This window comes from Chrysochloris asiatica, unplaced genomic scaffold, assembly GCF_000296735.1.
Source record: "Chrysochloris asiatica unplaced genomic scaffold, ChrAsi1.0 scaffold00036, whole genome shotgun sequence".
In the NCBI taxonomy this organism is placed as follows: domain Eukaryota; kingdom Metazoa; phylum Chordata; class Mammalia; order Afrosoricida; family Chrysochloridae; genus Chrysochloris; species Chrysochloris asiatica.
The window spans coordinates 13,343,890-13,362,510 of record NW_006408554.1 but is presented as its reverse complement, the minus strand read 5'-3'; the positions used below and the strand labels follow the sequence as shown (position 1 = coordinate 13,362,510).

The 18,621-nt window shown below is 38.6% G+C and overlaps 1 protein-coding gene across 1 annotated transcript in view; it reads left to right on the top strand.

The window, feature by feature from the left end:
* DNAJC5B (DnaJ (Hsp40) homolog, subfamily C, member 5 beta) overlaps nt 1-17,891 on the top strand; it is a 59,751-nt gene extending 41,860 nt beyond the window's left edge. The window contains exons 3-4 of the mRNA XM_006860054.1: nt 1,320-1,491; nt 17,797-17,891. Coding sequence (XP_006860116.1) covers nt 1,320-1,491; nt 17,797-17,891 — 267 coding nt within the window. The remainder of the gene's footprint in view (nt 1-1,319; nt 1,492-17,796) is intronic.
* Nucleotides 17,892-18,621: the final 730 nt, after the last annotated feature.

Genomic DNA, 18,621 nt, shown 5'->3' with positions numbered 1-18,621 from the left:
GGGGTAACTAAAGCTTCCCTACCCCCAAATCACCCCTCACTTACAGCAGTTTTTATTATTATTTTAATATTAGCTCAAGGAGACCTGATAGTGCATTGGTTAAGCACTCTAACGGAAAGTTTATTACAGCAGTTATGTGTAATAAAAACCTGTCGATCTGCTCCAGTAAAGATGGTTGTTGTTGTTAAGTGCTGTGGAGTCAGTTCTGACTCATAGCACCCTGGTATAGGGTTTCCAAGGAGTGACTGGTGAATTTGAACTTCCGACTTTGTGGTCCGGTACTTATCCTACATCACCACTCCAGAACTTCCCTATCAAGATTACAGCCTAAAAGCCCTATGTTGTTGTTAAGTACCAGGAGTCGATTCTGACTCATAGTGACCCTGCACAGGGTTTCCGAGGCTGTGCAGGGCACCTAGCAACAACAACATATCAGCTCACAGCTTCAGAGTCTGAGTGCATTTGTAGTGTTTCTTTTGTTTTGTGTTTAGGTATTTGCTAGGGGAATGGGAGGGGGTGCCATGGGAAAGAGAAAGTTGTTGAGAAAGTTGTGTGCATATGTGTGTGTGTGGCAGGGAGACAAGTCACTGAAGTCTTGTGCATTGTGGCAGGTGTTGGGATCTGACCTTAGAAGCAGGAAAAGTCACTGCCTGGGTTTAAGCAGATGTGCTTCAGAAAGCTCTCTCTTCTAACAATGTGCAGGGTAGATTAGAGGGAGGTAAAAGTGGCGGGCCCCCGAGTTCAGGTAGGGGCTGCTGAATGTGCAGACCAGAGATAGTGAGGATCTCTTCTAAAGCCCTCTGGGCCACCACTGGGGGGAAATGCAAGAGATATCAAGGAGAGAAACTCTACAGGACTTGGTGACTAATAGGAACACGGAGGTGGCAGGGGAAGGTGACACAGAGCTCTTCCATGTTGGGAATGATTTTGTCCCCTTGGGCAGGGAAGCTTGGTTAGCTCATCTAATGTGCAGCCCATTTTGTTTCATTTTGTTCTCTTCTTAAGGATGATCACAGTAGTTTAAGAATACAGAAGAAAACGTCATACTTCATCTCTTTGACTTCCATTTATTTCCTTTGGGTTTAACTTGTTAGGCAAAACTCTATGAAACATTTGTTTCCAAGGAAACTAAAAGGTTATCTCTTTACACAGAGTAAGGATGATAGTGAACATGTGATCTGAGGGGGATTCATGTATGTCTACAGTCTCTGAGAGTACATGGGAACTGACCTGATTTCTAGGGTTCTCTTTGACCCCCCTGTCCTTGACCCCCTGTCTGTGACCCCATTTTGCTTTACCTCTTTTACCTTTTCCCCCAGACCCTGTTTGTCATCATCGGCCTCCTGACAGGCTGCTATTTTTGCTGTTGCCTGTGCTGCTGTTGCAACTGCTGCTGTGGACGGTGCCGACCTAAGACGTCAGTACCGGAAGAGGACTTCTATGTGTCTCCAGAGGACCTTGAGGAGCAGATCAGGACTGACATGGAAAAAGGTGGAGTAAGATAAGAGCAGAGGTAGTGGGTGTCCCTTTATAGGCCTGGTCATGCACCAAGTCCCAGGGTGATGGTTATCACTCAAAGACAAGAGAACCAACAATCAAATGGAGGGCATCCCACAGACTGTCAGTTTGGTACCTCTTTTTAGGGGGACAAAAGGAAAGATACCAGGCACAGAGAAAAGTGGAACCTGAAACTTATTGAAAGGAATCACAATATATGCTAATTACAAAGAGACGAAAGTGTGAACTGTGGTCTAATCAGAAGACAGTGAGCACTGGGTTCAAAGCCGATGGGAGGAGGAAGAGGTGTGGGGGATTCTCTAGGGTCCAAGAACTAGAACTAAAATTTCTTCCAGGGAAAGCATTTTGGCCTGTTACTTTAGGGTCTCTGTTGAATGCAAACACCTAGTGGCCCAATGGTTCAGCTGCTAACAGAAAGGTTGACTGTTCCTGTCCTCCCAGCAGCCCCTTGGAAGAAAAAGCTATGAATCTGCTCCTGTAAAGATTTTTATTGTTATGTGACATCAAGTCATTTCTGACTCATATCAACTCTGTATAATGTTTCCAAGAGCAACTTGAGGGTTTGAACTGCCAACCTTGAGGTTATCAGTCCAGTGCTTATACACCAGGCCTGTAAAGATTACAATCTTGAAAACCCTATGGGGTAGTTCTATTCTGACACATGAGGCTGCTGGGAGTCAAAAATCGACTCAATGGCGCAAGAGCAACACTAAATCAGAACAGAATGAACATCAAGTAAAGTAATCAATCTTTGATTTTCCTTCTACTTGATTCTTTAATGATGAATTATAGTGGGAAGGGTGCTCCTCTTTCCCCTGACATTCTGTTTCCTTCTGAATTCAAATCCTCTGGGTTCTCTAAAGCAGAATCAAGACTATTACCCCATTTAAATGTGACTTTTCAGATGCCTGGTGTGTTACTGTAGGATAAGCACTGAACTGCTTAACAGCAAGGTCAGTGATTCAAACCCACTAGTCGCTCCTCAGATACCCTATACAAGGTTGCTATGAGTTGGAACCAACTTGATGTCACTTAACAACAACAACATTGACTTTTCTAAGGAGTGCTGGTACTTATGATAAGCACTGTACTACTGATCACAAGGCTGTTAAAACTCACCATCTAGTCAGTGGGAGAAAGATGAGCCTTTCTGCTATTAGAGATTTGCAGTCTTGGAAATCCTAGACAGGGTTGCAATGAGTCAGAATCAACTCAATGATAGTGGGGTTTGGTTTTAAAAACTTTTTTTTATTGGCTGCCTCCATGTACGTCTCTGTGTATACAAAGTCATGATGTATTTATTACTTGATTCTTCAAGTTCATTTTACCCAGAAATGATATAAAAGAAATGTCAAAACCAAGATGGACTTACATAAGTCACACCACCATGAACATTTTCTGTTCTCAGTAAATGCCTTTGATTAAACAAGCTGGCGTCAACCCTGCCACTGTTCCTGCCCTCTCTTGTATCCATACCCCTGTTGTCATCTTCTCCTGTAAAATGCATCATTATTTTGAATTATGATCTGTATCGTTAAATCCCACAGAACTCGACAACCAAGTAAAAAAAGTACTTGGTAATTCAGACCCAATTACCAAGTGGTCCATTGTCAGAATTGCCAAAATCTAGAATGGGCACTTCCCTGTGCTGTTCCATTCTCTGATTCTTTTGAACACATTAAAATAGAAATTTCATGACATGGAACACTTGTTGTTGTTGTTGCTAGGTGCCAACGAGTTGGTACCAACTCATAGCAACCTTATGCACAGCAGAACAAAACACTGCCCAATCCTGGGCCAGGCTCACTACTGTTGCCACACTTGAGTCCATCGATGCTGCCACCTGGCCAATCCATCTCGCTGGGGGTCCTCTTTTTCTCTGACCCTCCACCTTACCAAACATGATATCCTTCTCCAGCGACTGTTCCCTCCTGACAATATGTCTGAAGTATGAGAGACAAAGTTTAGCCATCTTGGCCTCCAAGGAGCACTCTGGTTGTACTTCTTCCAAAATGGATCTATTGGTTCTTTTGGCAGCCCATGACACTTTTAATTTTCTCCTCCAACACCATAACTCAAAGGCATCAAGTCTTCTATGGTCTTCCTTATTTACTGTCCAGCTTTTGCATGCATATGAGGTTATTGAAAACACCATGGCTTGGGTCAGGTGCACCTTAGACCTCAAGCTGACATCTTTGCTCTTCAACACTTTAAAAAGGTCTTGTGCAGCAGATTTGCCTAATGTAGTACTTCGTCTGATTTCTCGATTGCTGCTTCCGTGAGTGTTGATGGTTGATCCAAGAAGAATGAAGTCCTTGGCAACCTCAATTTTTTCTCCATTGATAGAATGTTGTTTATTGGTCCAGTGGTGAGGAACACTAGAAACTGTTTAAAATTTCAACACACTTTTATTTACTATCAAATGTGATGCTGAATGATATCCAGCTATTCTCATAGAGATTCCATTGTGAAGGGAAGAATTGCTACACATGTGCATTATATGGAATTCCTGACCCTTTCAGGATGTCTGAGAGGAAATAGTGTCCACCAGTAAAGACCACTGGGTGGCCCAGACAGGGCATTCTGATGCTTTATTACTTCCCATGACACCTAATTGTGGGTCCATGGCAAAATCTGACTGTGAGTCAAAAATTATCCGCACTCCAGTTATATAACAACATTGAGTGTGCACGTGAAATGATTCTGTTGAATAGATGAGTGACAATGGATTGTGTCTTAAATCATTTGCAAATCAGCCATGGCTTTGACTATGAAATAATTCATGACAGACTTGGGTTTCAAAAAGTTTGTGTGAGATGGGTGCCGAAACAACTCATGGGAGAGCATAAACAGAAGCATTTGGATATCTGAAAACAAAATTTGGACCAATACTGGAAGGAAGATAAAGGTTTCATTCAAGAAATTGTTACCGGTGATGAGACATGGATTCATCACTATGAACCTGAGAGTAAACAGCAGAGTATGGAATGACAACATCCTCAATCGCTGACCAAGAAAAAGTTGAAAACTCAACCATCAGTTGGAAAATTGATGCTTACAGTTTTCTAGGATCCTCGAGAGCCAGTATTGGAACACTATCAGGTAAAACATTAAACAGTCAACAGTGCCCATTACAGTGAGATGCTCACTGAAGAGTTTAAAGGGATTAAAGACAGAGAACAACTATCCAAGGGCACTGTTATCTTGCATGACAATCACGTCTGCACATTTCTGCTCAGACTGTTGACATTCTGCAAAATTTTGTTTTGAGGTGTTAAAGCATCCTCCCTACAGTCCTGATCTTGCTCCATCGGACTTTCACCTGTTTGGTCCCCTGAGAACAGCACTTCGAGGACAAAGATTCACCTTGATGAAGCAGGGAAGACAGTGGTGCATTTGTGACTCTCAGCACAGCCTAAAACATTTTTAAATAAGGGGATACAAAAGCTTATTGCAGGTAGACAAAATGAATTTAAAATTAAGGAGATTATGTCAAAAAATGATGTATTTGTCTTTTTTTAAAGTTGGTTAAAATAAATTCTATGGACAGAGAGTAGATAATTTTTCACTCATTCTTATACAAAGAAAAAATTTCATTTGTCTCATTTAGTTGGCTGTTGTTAAGTGCCATTGAGAGACCTTGTATATTGAGACTATAAATCTCTGTGGGAGCAGGGAGCCTCGTCTTTGTCCCATGGTACTTGAACTGATTGGGCTGAATCTCACGGTCAGCAGTTTGAAACTACCAACTGTTCCTCGGGAGAAAGATGAGGCTTTCTGCTCCCATAAAGATTTTCAGCTCAGAAACCCCATGCAGGGTGGCTGTGAGTCGGAACCGACTCCACAGCACATAACAACAACAACAACAACAGCAATCAGTTACCTTGTGGCAATCAGTCCATGCTTATCCTACAGAGCTACTGTGTTCCTCGTTTAGCATTGTTGTTGTTGTTGTTAATTGCTGTGGGGTCAGTTCCTACTCATGGCGACCCTGTATAGGGTTTCTGAGTCTGTACATCTTTGTGGGAGCAGAAAGCCTCATTTTTCTTCCATGACATGTGGGCTTCAACTGTCAACTTTGTGGTTCGTAGTCCAGTGTACAGAGCCACCATGCTCCTTAACACAGAAAAGGGAAAGCTGATCTTTTAATGGGAACATACATACCACAAAGGTGAGCAGGGTGGCTCCATAGGTAAGCATTGGACTGGAACCACAAGGTCTGAGGACTGAGCCTTCCAGCTCTTCTGTGGGAGAAAGATGAGGCTTTCTGTTCCCAAGATGATTTAAAGCTTTGGAAATCCTACACAGTATTGCTATGTGTTGGAACGGACTCAACGGCCCTTAACAACACCAACAACATACCACAAAGAGCAAACAAGCAGGATCCTTAAAAAATATATTAAACAGAGAGTCCTGGTATGAAGCTTGTAGGATAAATACTGGAATGCTAATAGAGAAGCTGGTGTTTCAAACCATCAGTTGCTCCTTGGGAACCCTATACAGGATCGCTATGAGTCTGAACCGACTAGAAGGCACTTAACAACAACAACCGACACATGAAAACTTCTTTACAGAAAACCCTGGCATAAATTGCTTAAGAATGATGAGCCCAGAGTATTAATCGCATCTGCTCTGTGAGAATGATGAGCTGTTATAAGACCATGTTACGGGTTCCTGGCCCCATTTTCCATAGGGTCTCCCATAACATCCATCAACCTAATTCAGTACTTGTCCAGAATAAGACCAAGTAAGATAGGAGAGTGCCATCATCATTCTAATTTTCCCCTTATAATATTGGAGTAATGAAAATGAAGTGAATCAAATCTAAATCCACTGTCTCATCCTTCTCTGAAAAGCCTCATGGTCTTTCCTCTTTTTAAATTAGATAAAAACTCCAGTATATCATTAAGTTCTTTGCAGAAGATTTTTATCCTGGAACAGATATCTGCTCTAGGTGCCAAATTCTACCCAGGTTGCCTTCCTACAGAGGACTGGTGATAAATCTATGTGTCTCTCACTGTTCTGTTCTGACACCCCAGAGCTAACAATTCTATTGTAGAGGTCAGATTCTAGATGAAGTTAACCATGAATCCCATTTGATTGTGTTATTCAGAATCCTTTACCAAAAGGAAAAGCATTTTCCTATTTCTAAGTATTTAAAAGCTCCTATGACCCGTGGTGTGGCACTGTAGGATCAGCACTGGACTGAGAACCCACAAGGTTGCTATACAGGGTCACTATGGGTCGGAACCAACTCAATGGTGTATAGCAACAACAATACAGGGATCGATCCTACTTTTGTAGGGCCTGAAACTTGCATTGTTTAGATAGTGCTCTTTATATAAAAGAATACAAAATTGAGTCTGAAAGAGAATATTTTCACTAGAATGAAAAAGGAATCACAGAAAACTACAGAACTTAAAAACTGACAAATATAAAAATATTGCAAAATCTAGAAAAATAGCAAAAGTTAAATAGTTGCCAGACATACCTCTAAAATACTCTCCCTCTGTGTTTTGTGGCTGCATTGCCTTTGCCTCTTCATGCAACAATAATTTTATAAAATAATTTTCTACAGGGAGAATAGAAAAAATAATTTTTTCCTCTAACATGTTTTATCAAAATCAATTTTTCTATACAGTATATTGTTGTTAAGTGCCATTGAGTCGGTTCTGACCCACAACGACCCTGTATAGGGTTTTTCAAGGAGCAACTGGTGAGCTTGAACTGCCAACCTTGTGGTTCAAACCAACTTTGTAGTCTAGCACATTAACCCACAGTGCTAGAGGCTGTAATTCTTTACAGGAGCAGAAAGCCTCCTTTCTCTCCCTCACAGTGACTGGTAGATTCAAATTGCTGAGCTTGCAGCTCATAATCAGGGCTTTAGTATCTATGCCAACAGTGTTATGGAAGAAAGCCTTGACGATCTGCTTCCATAAAGAACACAAAAGCCAAGAAAACCCCATGGATCAGTTCTACTTTGTAAAATATGAATCTCCATGAGTCAAAACTGGTTTTGGATTTTTTTTTAGTATGTTTTATTCACCATTGGAATCCTAGTGTAGCACTTTAGGATACGCGACTGCTCCTCAGAAATCCTAAGAGGGTCCCTATGAGTTGGGAACCGACTTGATGTCTGTTAACAATAACAATATACCATTGGTTGAGTTCATTTGTTTCAGATTTGTACTTATTTCAGAGACTGATGTGGGATAAGCACTGGACTGCTAACCACAAGATTGATGGTTCAAACCCACTAGTTGCTTCTAAACCCTATATAGGGTTGCTATGAGTCAGAACCACTTGATGATACTTAACAACAACAACAATGTTATTTAGAGGTGAAACTAATCTTAGTTAAATCTCCTAAGGATGAAAAAGCAGATTCTATCTGAAGATTATGCTTTCTGAACTGGGTTCCAATTGATGGCAGGCAGACGAACTTGGTCCAATTTGTTGTGTCAAAAAAGGTGAGGTTGTCTAAGAATGGAGTCCTTGAGTGGTACTGTGCAATAAGCACTGGATTGCTGACTACAAGGTAAGTGGTTCAAGCCCACCAGCAGTAACTTGGAAACCCCATACAGATAGGATCACTGTGAGTTGGAACCAACTAGTTGGTACTTAACTGCAACAAGAACAGCAACAAGAAAGGGGCTGGAGTCTTGGTGCGGCGTATTATAGGATAAGCACTGGACTGCTAACCCCAAGGTTAGTAGTTCAAATCCACCAGCTACTCCTTGGAAACCCTATACAGGATCACTGTGAGTATGACCCAACTAGACAGCACGTAACAGAAACAAATACAAATGAAAGAAAGACACTTGTTGGTAAGTCATGTCAGCTCCGACCTATAGCGACCACATACACAACAGAACTAAACACTGCTTGGTCCTGTACCAGCCTCACAATTGGTGTTACACTTAAGCCTATTGTTGATGCCACTGTACCAATTCATCTCGTTGGGAGTCTTCCTTTTTCTCACAGACTCTCCACTTTGACAGGGACTGGTCCCTCCTAATAACATGTCTGAAATAGGAAAGATTAAGTCATGACCACATGACTTGTAAGGAGCACTCTGGCTGCACTTCTTCTAAAACAGATTTGTGTATGTTTCTGGCAGTCCATGGTACTTTTAATATTTTCCAACACCACAACTCAATGCATCTTCTACAGTGTTCCTTATTCAATGTCTAACTTTCACATGCATATGAGGCTATTGAAAATACTATGGCTTGGGTCAAGTGCACCTTAGTCCTCAAAGTGATATCTTTATTCTTGAACACATTGAAGAGGTCTTGTGCAGCAGTTTTGCATAATACAATACATTGTTTGATTTCTTAACTACTGCTTCCATGAGTGTTGATTGTGGATCCAAGCAAAATGAAGTCTTTGACAACTTCTCGATTTATTATTATTATGTAATTTATTGGTCAAGTTGTGAGGATTTTTGCTTTCCTTACAATGAGGTGCAACCAATAGTGAAGACTGAGGTCTTTGATCTTTATCAGTGAGTATTTTAAGTTCTCTTAGTTTTCTGCAAGTAAGGTTGTATCATCTGCATATCTCAGGTTGTTAATGAGTCTTCCTGCAATACTGATATCACATTCTTCTTCATATAGCTCTGCTTTCCTGATTATTTGCTCAGCATACAGATTGAATAATTATGGTGAAAGAATACAACCCTGGTACACATCTTTCCTGATGTTAAATCATTCAATAGTCCCTTGTTCTTTTGAATGACTGCCTCTTGGTCTACATACAGGTTCCTCATGACCATATTTAAGTGTTCTGGAATGCTCATTTTTCATTATGTTATCCATAGCTTGTCATGATCCACACAATCAAACACCTTTGCACAGTCAATAGAGCAAAGGTAAACATCTTTCTGGTATTCTTTGCTTTCAGCCAAGATCCATTTGACATCAACAATGATAACTGCTTGTTCCATGTTCTCTTCTGAATCTGGCTTGAATTTCTGACAGCTCCCTGCTGATGTATTATTGCAGCCATTGTTTAATTGTCTTCAACAAAATTTTATTTACATGTGATATTAATGATATTGTTAGATAATTTCTGCATTTTGTTGGGTCACCTCCGTTTGAGATAGACACAAATATGGATCTTTTCCAATCAGTGAGCCAGGTAGTTTTCTTCCAGATTTCTTGGCATAGATGTGTAAGTGTGCCTCCAGTACTTCATCAGTTTGTTGAAAGACTTCAATTTGTAATATGTCATTGCCTCCAGTGTAGCTCAGATTTCTCCCTTCATTATCATCAACTCTTGATGGTTGAACATCGACTATTTGCTTCTTGGTAAAGTGACTCTGTAGATTTCTTCCATCTTCTTTTGATGCTTTCTGCATCATTCAACGTTTTGCCCATAGAATTCTTCCATATTACAAGTTGAAGCTTGAATTCTTTTCTTCAGTCCTCTTAACTTTTGAGAAATGCTGAGCGTGTTCTTTCCTTTTGGTTTTCTAACTCCAGGTCTTTTCCCATTTCATTATAATACTTTACTTTGTCTTCTCAAGCCGCTCTTTGAAATTTTTTGTTCAGTTCTTTATTTCCTCATTTATTCCATTTACTTTTTAGCATCTCAAACTCTGGAGAGCCAGTTTCAGAGGCTCTTTGACAGTGATTCTGGTCTTTTCTTTCTTTCCTATTTTTTTAATGACATTTTGTTTTCTTCTGTTAATGTTGTCATTCCCTAAGTCTTCTGGTCTTTAGTCATTAGTGTCTAATGCATAAAATCTGTTCTTGAGATTGTCTCTACATTCAGGTGGCATATGTTCTAGGTTATATTTTGGCTCTCATGAACTTTAAATTTTTTTTTCTTCTGCTGCAGCCTCATTTTGCAATTGATATTATGTTCTACAATTGGGCCCTGGCCTTGTTTTGGCTAATGATTTTGGGCTTTACCACTGTCTCTTCCCACAACAATATCATTGATATCCCATGCCAGTAAAGTTTTACTAAAGGTAATACAAAAATGTCTGTAACCATACATTGACAGAGGACTTCCAGAGCTTCAAGCTGGTTTCAGAAGAGCATGTGGAAAGAGGGATATCACTGCTGATGTCAAATGGATCTTGGCTGAAAGCTGAGAATATCAGAAAGATGTTTATCTGTGCTTTATTGACTATGCAAAGGCTTTTGATTGTGTGGATCATGACAACCTATGGATAACATTGTGAAGTATAGAGTATTCTGGAGCACTTAATTGTACTCATGAGGAACCTGTACATAGACCAAGAGGCAGTTGTTCCAACAGAACAAGGGAACATCAAATGGTTTAAAATTAGAAAAGGTGTGTTCCAGGTTTGTATTCTTTCACCATATTTATTCAATCTGTATGATGAACAAATAATCCAAGAAAATGGATTATATGAAGAAAATGTGGCATCCGGATTGGAGGAAGACTCATTAACAACTGGCAATATGCCGATGATACAACCTTGCTTGCTGACAGTAAAGAGAATTTAACATACTTACTGATGAAGATCGCAGACCACAGCCTTCATTATGGATTGCATCTCAATATAAAGAGAACAAAAATCCTCACCACTGGACTAGTAAACAACATCCATATCAATGGAGAAAAGATTGAAGTTGTCAAAGACTTCATTTTGCTGAGATCAACCATCAACACTCATGGAAGCAGCAGTCAAAAAATCAAATGACATATTGCAATTAGCCCAATATGTTGCACAAGACTTTTATAAAGTTTTGAAGAGCAAAGATGTTAGTTTGAGGACTAAGGTGCACCTGACCCAAGCCATGGTATTTTCAACAACCTCATATGCATGCAAAGGTTGGACAGTAAATAAGGAAAACCATAGAAGAATTGATACATTTGAGTTATGGTGTTGGAGGAAAATATTAAAAGTACTATGGATTGCCAAAAGAACAAACCAATCTGCTTTGGAAGAAGTACAGCCAGAGTGCTCCTTGGAAGCCATGGTGGCCAGACTTCATTACTCATACTTCAAACATATTATCAGGAGGGGCCAGTCCCTGGAGAAAGATACCATGTTTGATAACATGGAGGATTGGAGAAAAAGAGGGCATTCCCCGATGAGATGGATTGGCACAGTGGTGGCATCGATGGGCTCAGGCATAGCAATAATTGTGAGGTGGGCCGAAGACTGAGCAGTGTTTCATTATGTTGTGCTGTGAGTTGGTACTGACTCAATGGCATGTAACAACAACAACTTCCCACAAGTTAATCAACTTGATTCCTGTGTATTACAACTGGTGAGGTCCACATGTATAGTCAGTTTGTGTTGCTGATAAAGGTGTTTGCAGTGAATAAGTCATTAGTCTTGCAAAAATCTATCTTGCAATCTCCAGCTTCATTTCTATCACCAAGGCCGTATTTTCTAACTATTGATTATTCCTCTCAGTTTCCAACTTTTCATTCTAAGCTCCAGTAATTATCAGTGTACCTGATTGTATGTTTGATCAATTTCAGCCTGAAGAAATTGGGAGAATTCTTCAGTTTCTACATCGGTGACTTTAGTTGTTGGTGTGTAAATTTGAATAATAGTTGTATTAACTAGTCTTCCTTGAAGACATATAGATATTATCTTATCATCTACAGCTTCGTATTTCAGGATAGTTGTTGAAATATCCTTTTTTATTTATTTTGGGACGAGGTGGATGGGAATAAGGAGTGAGGGTTAGGGTTGGGAATATGTCTACATCTAGGGTAGGTCTAGGATTTAATTTATTTTTAGGGTTATAGTTGGAATTCGTGTTAGTTTTAAGAGTAAGTGTTGGACTTGGGCTGGGAGTCAGTTAGTATAGTTTGGGGAGTTCTTGTAGGTATATTTTTATATTTTTATTTTTGAAATACATTTGATTTCCTCTTCATTTGGAAGTTCTGTAACTACATTGTTCTCCATTTTAAATTTGGTTTTGTTATTGTTGTTGCAACTGTATCTCTGGTTCTCTCTTTTTAGTCCTAAACATCTGTTTTACTTTGCATACTTCTATATCTGGGTTGAGTCTAGGTGATATTATCATATATGTTCATCCAGTTTGTGTTTTACTGTTGGCTTGATGTCCAAAGAACACTCTTTAATATTTTTGTAAGGTTGGTCTGGTTTTCACAAATTCTTTTAATTCCTGTTTTTCTGAAATGACCTAATTTTGCCATCATATTTAGTGGCAGTTTTGCTCGATATATGATTCTTGACTGGCAATTTGTTGTTTTATTTTCAGAGTTTTATGTATGTCATTCCTTGTCTTCTTACCTGCATAGTTTATTCTGAGAAATCAGAGCCTAGTCTTATTCATTCTACTTTGTAGGTAACTTCATTTTTCCTGAGCTGCTCTCAAGATTTTTTCGTTGTCTTTGATTTTGAAAGTTTGATTATATGTGTTATAATATGTCTTGGTGTTTTCTTTTGGGGTCTATCCCATTTGGAGTTTGTTCTACTTCTTGGATGGCTATTTTCTTGTCTTTCATGATGTTAGGGAAGCTTTCTTCCAACAACTCTTGAACAATATTGTCTATGGATTTTTTGGGTCTCTTCCTATTTTGGAATTCCTATCACACAAACTTTATTCCTCCTGATAGTTAGTGCCCCACATAAATGTTAGGCTTTCTTTGGATGCTTCTTTGGATGGCACTTAACAATTTTCCTAGATTGAAACTTCATATATTCCATATTCTAATTATTAATAGATGCTTGCAGCTATTTCTTCTCATTTTGAATTGTGATACTTCAGCAAATGAAAGTCTTAGAAGGTTTACTACATTCATACCATTAAGGTCAACTCTGTTTTAAAGAGGCAACTTTGAGTGCCTTCTACCCTGAGGACTTTGTCTTCTGACACTGTATCTAACAATATCTCACTGCTATCCCTAAGGTTTCACTCTCCAATTATTTCGGCAGTAGATCACCAAGTCCTTCTATCCAGACTGTCTTAGTCTGGTTGTTGTTGTTGTTGTTAAACTGTCGAGTCGATTCTAATCCATAGCGGTCCTGTACAAGGTTTCCAAGGAGAGACTGGTGAGTTTGAACCACTGACTTTGTGGTTCAGACCGACTTTGGTATTTGAAATAACAATGTCATAGTTCCAACATCACAGCAACTCACAAACCACCACAGTATGACAAACTGACAGATGAGTGGTTTAATAAAGATTGTTGTTGTTTAGAGACATGAAGTTGAATTCTGACTCATAGTGACCTGGTGTGTTAGTAGCGCAGGGCTTATATTACAGTGCTGCACCAGGAGTCCAAGGAAATCCAGTAGGGCCTGTAGGGTCACTGTGAGTCCAAATGGAGTCAACAGCATACAGTAATAAATATTGGGTTTTGCTTGTTTTACTGAAGTTCTATTGTAGTTGTATATTGTTATGCATTTTTGCTTTCACGTAGAGCAAAAATTTGATGAAATCAAATTGATCTGTTTTAAAACTGGGTCGTGCTTTTGGTACCATGTCTTGTCTAAGAACTCTTTGCCCAACCCTACATCATGAAGATCTTTTCCAGTGTTTTCTTCTCAAATTTTAGAGTTTTATGATGTACATTTTAATGTATGATCCATTTTACATTAATTTTTCTATAAGATGTGAAATTTAGAGAATATTTATTTTTAGCATGAATGTTCAATTGTTCTAAAACCTTTTGTTGAAAAGACTATCCTTTGTCCACTGAATTGACTGCAACTTTTTCAAAAATCGATTGGCCCGATTGTATGGCTCTATTTCTGGACTCCCTTATTGCGTCCCATTGATTTGTGTGTCTGTTCCTTCACCATTGTCACAGTGCCTTGATTTCTGTATTTGTAAAGTAGAATTTAAAATCAGCAGATATGAGTCCTCCAATTTTATTCTTTTTTAAAATTGTTTTGTCTATTCTAGTTTCTTTGCCATTCCATATGAGTTTTAGAATCAGTATATCTAGATACTCAGAATAATCCTGCTTATTTTAAAAATTGGAATTTCATTAAATTTATAAATAAATTTTAGAAGAATTGAAATCTTTTCTATGTTGAATTTTCCAATTCATTAATATGGTGTATCTCTTCATTTATTTGGGTCTTATTTGATTTATTTCATGAGTGTTGTATAGTTTTTTACATATATCTAGAACATGTTTTGTTAAATGTATTCCTTCATATTAATTTTTAAAGCATTATGAAAGACATTGGTTTTTAATTTTGGTTTCCAATCGTTCATTGCAAGTATTTACAATTAATTTCATTCTGTTGACCTGATATCTTGCATCCTTGCTAAACTCACTTACTGGTTTGGAGTTTTTGAGGCTTCTTGGGATTTTCTATGTAGACAATCATGTCTAAGGATTGGGATGGTTTTATTTATAGTTTCAAATTAATATTCCTTTTATTTCTTTTTCTTGCCCTATTCACTGGCAAGGAATTCCAACACTTTGTTTACTGCTCTGTTGTCACCAGAACCTTGATATGTTTAATACCTTTTGAACAAAGTCTACCACATTTTCACTTTGCCCTGGGCTCTGCAAATTACGTAGCTGGTACTGTTAGGATTGTTCTTAGTGTTGTGTCTTAGTGTTGCTATAACAGAAATCCCCACGTGAATGGCTTTAAGAATAGAAACATTTCTTCACAGTTTAGGAGCCTTGCTATTGTTGTTAAGTGTCAGTTCTGATTCATAGCTAGTCTGAATTTAGTCACTAACTCCAGGGGAAGGGTCTCTCTCCCTACATTGTTGGTCTCTATCAGCTTCTGTAGTTCTGGTGTTCCTCATTCCTGCTACACCCTCTTATTTAACTGTCTTTCCTCTATGTAAGTAATTAGATTGCTTTCGGGTTTTTGTTTTGTTTTGTTTTTTATTGTGAATTGAATGAAAGTTTACAGGGCAGATCATCAATTTTACATTCAATAAATTGTATACTTTGTTTCATTGCAATGATTATAATCTCCTCCATGTACCATCCATCAGTTAACAGTATTTCTCTCTATTTAGTTTTGCTCTTTTTTTTTTTTTTTTAAGCACTCAGGTCTATATAATAATTGAAACCACCAAAGGGCACATTCTGCAAGCCTGCCTCCTGGCCACCAGCTCTCTTTCCATGAATCTAGAGTCCTCAGCTGCTTCCTGTCTCCATGTCCCCATCTCTGCCTCTATATCTCATGTCACTGCTTCTCTGGATAGAGTCCTGCATTCCACTTGTGCTCTTCTCCCTTGATGGTCCTAGGGTTCTCTGTTTCTGTACTGTAAGATTAACTACTCCTCCATTTTTGCTTCCTGAAGGCCATGATAAGAATCAGAATTCTGCTAAGAGGACTTTACATATCATCTTGAGATTACTCCTGAGACTGTATATGTGTGTGTGTTTGTGAGAGAAAGTACTCCTTCAGAATATTTGTGCTATCCCCTAACATGGTAAATGTCAATAGCTCAAAAGGAAACCAGTTAACTCTGAATACTCTGACAAAACAAAAAAATACAAGCACTAAATTTAATTTGTTTCTCCCAAGTAGAATTGCAGTGAACTGAAATTCAACTAACATTCTCAGTTAAACCTAAGATATCTCCTGGAGTCATGAATTTCTAGTACCTCTCTCTTTTTTCTTTGTTCCTTTTTTCTCTCTTTCTTTCCTTTTCCTTTTTTTTTTTTTTTTAAGGTGAGAGGAATAAAATATCTAATGGAGAAAATTTAATAGTATTGACCTTGTTTCTGAAATGTTAGGTTCAGTGCAAAGAAAAATCTGTTGATGGCTTATCTGCTCTTTCCACCACACACCTGGATAAAATCCAAATAAGTTCATAACCACTGAGCTGATAAGGCCATATGGCTTATAATTAGACAGTCGCTCTTGGCCAAGATATTGAAACATTTATTATATTTGTTGTTCAGCATTCATCACATCTTACTGCCCATGAAAAGTCATAAGGAATAGATTAAATCTGCCCTTCCTCTTTTCAAAATTCCTCACTCAATCTTTTTCCTATTCCCTACCCCCTGTTAAAAAGAAACAATTTCTAAAAACAATTCATTGAAACCCAATGCTTCCAATTGGTCCAAACCCGTTTTCTTTTTGTTCATATACAATATCAGTCAAGCAGCATTAAAGCACTGGGCCAGGGCAGCATCACAGGTAGACCATCTCAGAATGCTGCCCAGAGAGTTTGTAAAGCAGACCCAAGGCTTCTTTGATTTCTGGCTGCCAAGATTCACTGAGTACAAGTTATTAGACTGGCAACTTTATACAATAAAACAAATACTGTAAAATTTCACTCTTAACTGTAAACATTAGTCTCTGAACCAAACATTCAGTGAATAATATTTGTCTGACACTGTTCTAGGCTCTGGGAAGTACGATGGCTCTGTAGGATAAGCACTGGACTGCAAACCAGAAGGTCAGCAGTTTGAACCCACCAGTTGCATTTTGGGAGAAAGATGAGACTTTCTGCTTCCGCAAACATTTACAACTTCGGAAACCCTATATAGGATCACTATGACTCGACGGCACTTAACGACAATTCTAGGAGCTAGAGAAAAGACAGATGTGGTTACTGTTATCTCAGACTTTACAATTCAGATAAGGAGACAAATATTAGACATTGTAGTCTCTATAAAGGAGGCTTTGTAGCTCCATGGTTAAGCATTTGGCTGCTAACCCAAAGGGTGATGATTCAAACTCACCCAGCAGCTTGTAGGAGAAAGATCTGGTGATGTGGTCCTCTAAACATTACAACTTAGGAAACCCTCCGGGGCAGTGCTCTGCCATAAGGGGTGACTGTGAGTCAGGACTGACTTAATGATGACAATAAGAACAAAATATATGAAAGTTACCCCTTAGACTTGTGCAGTGCAGTGTGCACAAACATATGTGGTGGCCCTGGTTCCATTTTGACCAACTCAAGTTCACCAGGTTCAGCAAGTACCTTCAAGGTGAAATTGGGTTCAGTGCTCAGTTTAACAATTCCGTAGCTGGTAGAATCTGAGTGAAAAATACAAACATTTCCTTCTCCCTTTTAAAGTTCTTAAAAGGTTGTTGCTGTTGTTAAGTGCCATCGAGTCAGTTCTGACTCATAGCAACCTTGTATAGAGTTTCCAAGGAGCAGCTGGTGGGTTTGAACTGCTGACCTTGAGGTTAGCAGTCCAGTGCTTATCCTACAGCCCCTTAACAGGATTCTTCTTAAAAGGGTAGGCAGCCTCAATATTTTATGAATTGAACTGATTTGCCATTCATTATTTCAACAAAAATACTTACCACTTGTCCCATAACTGAAATGTAACATAATATGTGCTCATTGCTTTGCTTTGTTTCTTTTTCAGATATGGACTTTCCAGTTGTTCTCCAGCCTACAAATGCAAATGAGAAAACACAGCTAATCAGAGAAGGACCACGAAGTTACTGCACAGACTCTTGATATTGAGCCCATTAAGGACCTGCAGAACCTTCTTGTGGTTCAGTCTCGTTATCAGGGAGTGATGGCGGAGATTGAGGTGCATGCAATGTTGTGAACTTTTTCACATTTGTATTTTGTTTTTCGGTTAGGGAAAGATGATTGCTACATAATTTTCCCAGTATGCAGACTCTCTGTTTGAGTAGAATTCCTAAGAAGCACATTCAACTATGATGAATAAAGAACTGAAGATTGTTCTGTGCTCCTTGTATGGTGGCATTGGGCAGGCTTTATAAGCATTCAACTATGAGGACCAGACTTCATTCCCCAGGGACGAATGTATTTTCCCAAAACAAAATCCATTTTTATCTATTTAATTAAATGCAATATTCATATCTGCCATTAGTAAAATACATATAATAATTTGAAAGGAATTTTCCCCCCAAGAAGCTTGATCTCTGTAAATATGCAATTTGACTATAAAAATAATCAAAGATCCAAGAAGAGATAATAAAGTTGAAAAAACAAATTATATTATTTTAAAGTGTATTTTCCAAAGATTGGAAATTGGCATTTGCTTAAAATTAACATGTACTTAAAACTAACAAGTAAGGCCATAAAGAAACAAATTTTGTGTGTACTTTTGGGCTGGCTTATTATATATATATATAAAAAAATCAACCTTCAACTTGTGTAAAACTTATAATAAGTGATTCAGAAAGTTATTCTGAGCCTTAACCAGCCCCAAATGGTG